At 44.0% G+C, this 9,007-nt stretch overlaps 1 protein-coding gene across 1 annotated transcript in view; it reads left to right on the forward strand.

The window, feature by feature from the left end:
• gapdhs (glyceraldehyde-3-phosphate dehydrogenase, spermatogenic) overlaps positions 1-7,994 on the forward strand; it is a 9,609-nt gene extending 1,615 nt beyond the window's left edge. The window contains exons 2-11 of the mRNA XM_086218930.1: positions 4,908-4,964; positions 5,395-5,491; positions 5,609-5,715; positions 6,189-6,279; positions 6,389-6,507; positions 6,614-6,695; positions 6,783-6,934; positions 7,025-7,187; positions 7,302-7,399; positions 7,487-7,994. Coding sequence (XP_086075056.1) covers positions 4,936-4,964; positions 5,395-5,491; positions 5,609-5,715; positions 6,189-6,279; positions 6,389-6,507; positions 6,614-6,695; positions 6,783-6,934; positions 7,025-7,187; positions 7,302-7,399; positions 7,487-7,556 — 1,008 coding nt within the window. The 5' untranslated portion in view covers positions 4,908-4,935 and the 3' untranslated portion in view covers positions 7,557-7,994. The remainder of the gene's footprint in view (positions 1-4,907; positions 4,965-5,394; positions 5,492-5,608; positions 5,716-6,188; positions 6,280-6,388; positions 6,508-6,613; positions 6,696-6,782; positions 6,935-7,024; positions 7,188-7,301; positions 7,400-7,486) is intronic.
• Positions 7,995-9,007: the final 1,013 nt, after the last annotated feature.

Genomic DNA, 9,007 nt, shown 5'->3' on the forward strand with positions numbered 1-9,007 from the left:
TAAGTTGTGAAGACACGTACTGTCACTGGAACACCTTTTTATCATCAAACCTTGAGTCTAGCCTCTGAATGGGATACAAGTGAAAAGAATTTAAATTTAAAAAAAGTGCTCAGTTATTTTCAAGTAATTAAATGTTACACGAATGTTACATTGGTGTCATATCAGGAAGATGACACTTATCTCACAGCTCGACAGGCTTTATCTGCTCTGGTTCTCACTCTACAGTGCTGCACATCAGCTAAATGTCTTATTTGTAAATGTCAGTGACTGACATGTCGCACCTGAGCAGAGTGAACCTTGAGACAGTCAAAGTAGCACCACCAGAAACACACACACACACAAACACACACACACACACACACACACACACACACACACACACACACACACACACACACACACAGAGGACATGTTATTCCAGTCTAACCAGGACAACAAACAGGCTATTGAGAAGATATTAACAAGAAGCTGAATCTAGCTGAAGCCATAGGTCAGCAGCATCTTTCTGAAGACCTAATTATTTCATGTAACCCTTGAGGTGACTTAGGATCTGCTCGCATGTGTTAATTTGACTTTGATGCTAATTCTTCAGACGTGCAGTAGTGAAGATGACTCAGCTGTCTCTAGTACGACAGCCGTTAATGTAAGAATAGAAATCCCACATTCGGGGTGGAGGGACACAAGTGTAAATATAATCTTATACACGTGCAGCAAAACCATTTACTTTGGTACATTGTGGCTTGACAGTCTGACAGAGGAGACAGGACAGACTGGATGTTAGGAGGGATATCTGTCATCTACCCGCTCACTCCAGCTCCAAGGACCACGGGTAGTGTGTGAATGCATGTGTGTGTGTGTGTGTGTGTGTGTGCATGCGCGCATGTGTCTGCGTGTGTGTCCTGCAGTTCCTCTGCAGAGTCATCACATGTCTTTTCTGTCGAGTCATCTGCAGTTTGATGCCGCGCATGTTTCAATTATTCATGGTGGCTGTTGCACTTGTGTGCACATTTCTAAATACATTTTCAGGTCATTTATTCATAGTAATAGATGCCTTATTGTCTTTGTAATGTGGCAGATGATCAAACTTGCCACTGATGAAATGCCTCTTGTGAAGAGTGGAGTAGTACACAGTAGTGTGTGTCAGCAGGAGGTGATCCCCGCTGAACATGCAGCCTGTGTCAGCGTGCGTCTGATGTGATGGAGTAGGACATTTTACTGACTCATTTATGGCAGCGAGGTGACGTTGATGAGAAAACAGGAGGAAGTGGGTCTGCTGCACGTGGTGAAGGAGAAAGGAGACGAGCAGAAGGAGACATAAGGCCTCAGTAGTTGGTGTCTGCTGAAAGTTTGACTCTCCTTACACACTAAAGCTTCGATTTTCCTGAAGGCGGGTTAAAAGAGAAAATGTTGTCTCATTGGATGGTCTGTCTGGCTTTTAGCCAATCACCCCACTGCAATGGAAAAATACTGCTGAGAAAGAGGGTGTGACCGAGGCATGAAGAGCTCCAGGAAGGTTTGAATCGGCGAGAGGCGGAGGAAGGCTGGGGGAGTGGCATGGTGGGCAGGAAATGGGAGAACAGTGTCGGTGAGTTCACTCTCACTGACACATTTCCAGTGAATACAGCAAAGTGAGGAGAGAAAAATGAGTATACAGCTTTAATCTAATCTTATCCTCTTTTGGTGCAAAAATAGAGGCCGTATAGTTTTAGAAAATACAGTTCAGGATTTTAAAAAGCTTGGGGCTTTTGTCCTCTTCTGGTAGACTTGTGACAAATCATCTTTCCCTCTGTGGTCCCACCAGTTTAGATGCAAACACACAGGCACGATGCCCCTGTCCTGCAAACCCTCACCGCCCACTGGGTGAAACTGCGTTTGTGTGAGGAAAATGGGTCGCAGCTCAGAGGGAGGGCAGGGTCTGCTAAATGAGGTGCAACAGACAAAGAATGGCAAAGACCAACAAATAGGCAGATGGAGGCAGGGTGCAGAATTTTAATTTAAGTTTGGTGAGGAGGGTGGAGGGGAAGTTTGGTTGGGGGGGGAGCAATAGAGAAAGCGCAATGAAGGGGGACTGAGCAGGTGGAGGAAAAGAGGTGCCGAGTGACACACACAAAGAAAGAACTTGTATAAAAGATGGAAAGAATAACAGAAGACTGGACAGTGTTAACGCTTATCTGACTGGCTTGTTCCTCCTCACTGGTGAAAAAGGATGGAATGACCTTCTGCCTCCTACTCTTGAATGATTGCAGCCTGTCGTCAAACAACCTTTAACTGCAGCAGTTTGCGGTGCACTGTGCTGCGTCTGTGAGCTGAGGGTTGTGTGTTTGAATGTGTCGGCCTCAGAGGAAACGTGTGCCAAATACTTGATCAGAGAGGCTGGACTGTGTGATGGAGGAGCTGCTGGATATGGAGGAGTTTCTTGTTGCCATTAGATAATAAAATTGTATTGGTTTTTGCCGGTAGTAGAAAGTTCCATTTATATTCAAAGGAGGTGTTGCGGGTGGTTAAGAGCTGCACCAGTGTTTCAGTCCCTCATTAATTAAAGATGCATGAAGTCATGATTGTTCTTTTTCAACCTTGCAGTTGTTGTTTTTTTGTCCACCACAAGCAGGAGTCACATTTAAGATTTCTTGTTCATTTTCGATAAAAATGACCATAAATCAATCTAATATGTAAATGTTGTAGTTGACGGTTGTGATGGCACTGCTCTCTTTGTCATGCTGCAGTGGGGCAACAGTAACGGTCATAAAGGGGGCGTGTAAGATGGCAAGATGTCCTAGATGGTAATAAAACTCACTCGCTTACACTCTCCTTTCTCAGTAGGTATTCTTGTACCTGAACCCAAGCAACTAATTAAAGACACATTTTCAGCGGTCAGAGATCAAGTTCTGTTTCTCAGGAATCACCCGATCTCTCTGCCAGTCTTTGTCCGACCCTTTTTTCCATTCACTTGTCTAATGAAGAATAGCTCTATAAAAGGAGAGTATCATTTATCAGCAGCCATTTTATGTTTGAAAACCCAGGGCAACAGTTGTGCTCAGTGAGAATGGAGAGGTTAGAAAGAGGAAGCCAAGGCGGGGATGAAGGTCAGACCACTGATGGTGGGAACTAAGGGGGGAACAGGAACTGCATGGTGATAATAAGTGTTTTCTCTCAGTCTCTGACCTTATTTAATGGATACTAGCTGCAGAATACAAAATGGTGTCTTGGCCCTTACAGGAAAGTACTAGACATGAGCAGTAATAAAGTACGTTTACAAAACAATACCCTGTCAGAGGTACTCCGTTTGAACCCTTTGAAACCACAATGGCTCCAGAAATACCATTTTCAAATCAATCAAGTAGTCTGATGTATCTACTATTCATATTTCTTGTTTGAAAAGATATCCTAATCTGGTTACCTCTTTTGTCTGTTGAAAGTGTTCCCACAATGCATTTCACCAGACTGACAGCCTGTCCTACATGCGCCCCACAGAGACACACAACAGATTAGGAGATTACAGTAGTCTAAAATGACAGCCAACCAGTTTCAAGGGCGATCTGCGATGCCCTCACTTACCTGCGGCTGCCACGCCCACAGACACACACGCACACGCACTTGAATAATACTACTGGGTTTCTGCAGCCCTTCGGCTTGCAGTGTTTGGATGAATGTTCCAAGCAGAAGTCTGTGTACATTTGCAGAACTAAACAGAGCTGATACCACAGTAACACATGTCCCGCAGGTCAGTAGACATTACGTTAACTCTTCACCTCAACTTGCGATATATCGCAATCACATATCCTGTTTAAACTGAAGTGAGTCACAAAATGAATTCAGTTTTTTTTTTTTTTTTTGGAAATGTCTTTGATCACATTTTCATATTAACAAATTAATGATGTTGTGTTCAAGGAAAAATCTTTGATGCAGTTTCAGGCACATTGTTGGCAGCTGAATATGGTCTCATGATCTCATAAAGTGCTAATCCCTACTTACAGAGACAGACCAGTGACAGCAGAGAGGAGGGAGCAGGGAAAGAGAGGGACAGGGGTAACCGTAGAAAAGAGAGGGGAGGACCGAGGAGGCTGGAGGAACTAGGAGATGAGTGCAGGAGGAGGAGGAGAAAGGAGGTCACATAGTTGAGTCAAAGCCAACCTTTCCTCTCGCTTCAGTCGTTAGCCGCGTTCCACACCAACCCTCTCCCAGTGTTTTTCACCCTGCCTTGGTTTTCATTGTTTTCCAAACATGTCCATGCATGGTAGAACACCTCTGTAGTCCTGCAGCTCATGGAATTTGACAGCCTGTACATTCCCTCATTCACTGGTATTAAATACAATCACACTCTTGCACTTTTCAGCTACACCACAGCTGTCTGACCAGCACACACCCACGCACCACCTCGGTGTCTCTTTCTCCCTGATGTGCTACTGCGTCACTCCGACTGTAATGCACATGTGCTGTCATGTCACTGCCAGCGTTGCTAACGTCCTCTTCATTAAATCCTCCTTAAACTTTGTTGTTTTGCAAAGCGTTTTCAGATTTTTTAATGAAGAGATATTTGAATGCAGGAGAAGCTCTTGTTTTGGTTTGTTGAGCCCAGATTAGAGACCGGATCAGATTAGAGTGCCATATTACACTCACACACACACACACACACACACACACACACACACACACACACACACACACACACACACACACACTCTCTCTCACACAGTGATTGTACTCTAACTACAGCCTCCTGCTGCTAAGGAAGCAGTTTGCCTCAGTCCAATGATTCCCCGCTAGGTGTGTGTAGTCAAGCATTCCAACGCATGTTGAAACTTGACAACAGAAGGAAGTTACAGTGTTAATGACATGAAGTTTTTCACGTATTAGCAGTATTTTTTTGTGCTTTCAATACTAACTAGTTTGTCTTTTTTCCCCTCAAGGTAACTTCCCCCATAAGCAGCAGCAACCATGTCAGACCTCTGTGTTGGAATCAATGGGTAAGTTTGAAACAACCATTTTCAGAGTTTCCCTTGGAGATATTTTAGAGATTGATATTTCTATCAGCAGAGGGCTGTTTAGGCTGAATCCAGCTGCTCTCCCGGAGTTTGCCATCAAAAAAGCAAACGAATTACCAAACTTGTTAAGTTTGGTTTATTTTGTTGTTTAAAAAAATACAAGAAAATGACAAAGATAAGACATAATATACAGTGCAGAAAGAGACAGAAAACACTGATGTGACGCTTCTCAAATATTTCGCAGAACACAAACAAGCGTGTAGAATGTAGCAGGAAGTTATTTGAGTCTGACCTAATGGTTCGACACAGTTACATGTGATATCCCAGGAGTTCTTCGACCTCCTGAGGATGTTCACCATTTTTCCAAAGCAACTATTTTAATCTCTCCCTCTCCCTCTCTCACTCTCTGCAGCTTCGGTCGTATTGGCCGCCTGGTGTTGAGGGCTTGCCTTCAGAAAGGCATCAAGGTTGTTGCCATCAATGACCCCTTCATTGACTTGCAGTACATGGTGAGCAAAATCTTACCAAACTTTTTTTTTTTTCACCAAAAGAAATATTTAATACTTTCCACAGAAGAATTCATTTATCACAAACGCCTCATGAAAGAATTCCTTCCTTCCTCTCAGGTCTACATGTTTAAGTATGACTCCACCCACGGCCGTTACCATGGAGAGGTCTCCCACGATGACAGCAAGCTCTATGTCAATGGCAACGCCATCTCTGTCTTCCAGTGGTGAGTGACAATGATGTTCAGTGGCTGATATGAGTCACGCTGCTAACTGCTGGCAGCTGAATCATCATGAAGGAGATACAGGTTACCACCTCATGGAGGCAATGGTCCAATAGCTCAGTTCCATTTTTTTCTATTTATCTTTTATTTCAAGAGTTGTGCTCTCAAATATACCGGGTGCTTTCCTGTCACATGGAATGAGTTTGTCTGCTGAACAAGCTTCCCCGTCGCCCCACTGTTGTTTTAGTCCACTGAGGGATGGCGCCGCCACTCTGCTAAAAGCAATACAAACAAAACACAGAGATGATGAAAAATTCATCTGTTTTTGAGCTCTGAGCTTGCTTTTGCAAAGGTTTTCATTAATTGACCAATTATCTTTCACCGATTACTATTCAGAGAATAGTGTTTGCTCCGCTTGCCACATCACATCACTACTGACATTCTGTCAGACTGATTCTGTTCCTGTCTGACTCCAGTATGAAGCCAACAGAAATCCCCTGGGGCAGCGCTGGGGCCAAGTATGTTGTTGAGTCCACTGGAGTCTTCCTCAGTGTGGAGAAAGCCTCTGTATGTGCACACACACACACACACAAAGATAAAGGCAAATTTATAACACAGATGGTCAGATCTCTAAAAATGCTCTCTCTCTTTCTCTCTCTCCCCTGGTCAATCACAGTCTCACCTCGAGGGTGGCGCTCAGCGCGTAGTCGTCTCAGCTCCCTCCCCCGACGCACCGATGTTTGTCATGGGAGTGAATGAGGACAAATACGACCCCTCCTCCATGACCATCGTCAGGTAACATAATAAAGACATCTTCCTTTAACCTAACTATCCTAAGGGGGATTTTTTTTTTTTTTTTTTTTTTGCTGGCAATACTTGACGTCTATCTCTCTGTTGATAGTAATGCCTCCTGCACCACCAACTGCCTGGCCCCCCTGGCTAAAGTCATCCATGATAACTTTGGAATTGAGGAGGCTCTCATGGTAAATTACACCAAACCCTAATTACATATCTGACCACTGACATGAATAGAGTTTCTATATCATAGAATGTGACATTCTTCTGTGTAGACTACAGTCCATGCATACACAGCCACCCAGAAGACAGTGGATGGTCCCAGCGCCAAGGCCTGGCGCGATGGCCGCGGTGCCCACCAGAACATCATTCCAGCCTCCACTGGTGCTGCCAAGGCAGTGGGCAAAGTCATCCCTGACCTCAACGGGTAAGAGCATGCACACAAACATGTCCAACGTCAGAATAATCTCACCGAGACAAGGAGAATTTGTTAGTGACACCAATGTCTCCCGTCTAGCAAGCTGACAGGCATGGCGTTCAGGGTGCCTGTGGCTGACGTGTCAGTGGTGGACCTGACATGCCGTCTGTCCAAGTCTGCCTCTTACGCTGAAATTAAGGACGCTGTTAAGAAGGCTGCACACGGGCCCATGAAGGGAGTGCTGGGTTACACTGAGGACCAGGTAATGGTCACACATGCTAACAGTCTCGTGGCTCGTAGCTTTCTGAATAAATGAATTTGGAGAAAGTCTGTCGTTGTCAGTGACGGGTCCTGGCTTCACATTTGTGTTGTGCAGGTGGTATCCTCTGACTTCATCGGTGACACTCACTCCTCCATCTTTGATGCTGGCGCTGGCATCTCCCTCAACGACAACTTCGTCAAGCTCATTTCCTGGTGGGTTGCTCAGCTGTAAACAAGACGGTGGAAATAGGAAACACCATTTCATCTTTTTCTAAACTGATGATTTTATTTCTCTTCCAGGTATGACAATGAGTTTGGCTATAGCCACCGTGTTGCTGACCTGCTGCTGTACATGCACAGCAAGGAGTAGGCACTTCCTGTCCAGAAAGGAAGTAGAAAGGGACCACCCCAACCATCCTATCACTCCCTCCGTTCTCTTTTACACAAAGGCCCCACCCATTGGCCAGACCTAGAATCACAGCCCTTAGCTCTACCACAGTATATGTAGGCAGCAGCAACAGTGTTTGAGTGTTCTGAGTTTATCTGTTTTTCCTTCAATGATGAGACGATTGATCGGCGACAGTATTTGTGTCTGTGTGCCCCCCCCTCCCCCAACCACCTGTCCTCTCGCCCTCCCACTGCCACGTTAGACGTGTCGTTATGGCTCAGTGCTATGGTAACTACTGTATCCATCTCCATGTTGGTGTGTTTTAAAGGCTTATTCACCAGTGGATGAGGAAGCTGAGAGGCAGAGTAACTGTAACTCTGCTAAAGAGTAATGAGACAAATAAAACTTGAAAAACCTCAAGCTGTCCACATCTCGTCTTTCATTCATTGTTCATGTAAAGGTCACTCAACTCATGAAGCTGTGGTATAAATTCAAACTGCGATACAATACACAGTAACTGCCACTTGCTGTCAATTAACCATGAACCAACAGAGCATTTCAGCAGCAGTAAAAGAACTGTGACCAAATGAAAGTGTTGATTTGTCATTTTTCTCTTACTCAACAGAAATTTGGAAACAATCATGTCTATATTGATATAGATAGACATTTGTTTTACAATGCCAGTAAAGGCTGGAGTAATATCAACGCTCATGGTGGCTGGCTGGTTCAGGACTAACAACTGCTTCTCTCCTGCCTATGTTCTCATTTCTATCGCAACTGTCATCGTGAAACAGTCAATCAATGGAATGTTTTGTAAGAAGACTGGAGAGAAATTTGTCGAATAGAGAAATGAACGAGAATCAAGATCCAACTGAGCTGTGATGTCATCTTCCTGGATAGGAGAATGGAGCGGCTGCAGGGTGCAGTTTGTGACGCCATCTGTTGTTTGTTTCTTGGTACAGCTTGTAAGAACGAAGCGTTCATCTTAGGGTAACGTTTATTTGTTGCCCTCTGTTAAAGTTGCTCCTTGTTGGAAGAAACTGACATGCAAAGCTTTTGAGATTGTTGGAGATCAATTCTACTGCAGTGTCACCTTCAGTTTGTTGGATATACTGCCATTAGAACAGTGGTATTGCATTCTATAGATTGTTTAAAAGGAATTACACCCGTTGCTTTAGGTAACAAATTGCTCAAGTAGTTGCAGGTTTCTCACCAACAATGAAATACACAAAGCTTAGAGTATAAATTAAACAGAATTTATATTTCTTTTAGGATTTTGTCATTCTTATTTGACAAAACAATCTCTTGAGTTGAGTAGTGAAAAGTTAGCAATTTCTCTGCAATCAGTGTAGTAAATAAATGTGTTTGATCCATAGGTTATCCTCTCAGAAATGCAGTAATTCCATTATTTTACTGTAAAGATACATTTGAAA

The sequence above is a fragment of the Aulostomus chinensis genome, chromosome 11 (assembly GCF_037954235.1).
Source record: "Aulostomus chinensis isolate RoL2024-O1b breed Wild chromosome 11, RoL_Achi_v1.0, whole genome shotgun sequence".
NCBI classification, from domain to species: domain Eukaryota; kingdom Metazoa; phylum Chordata; class Actinopteri; order Syngnathiformes; family Aulostomidae; genus Aulostomus; species Aulostomus chinensis.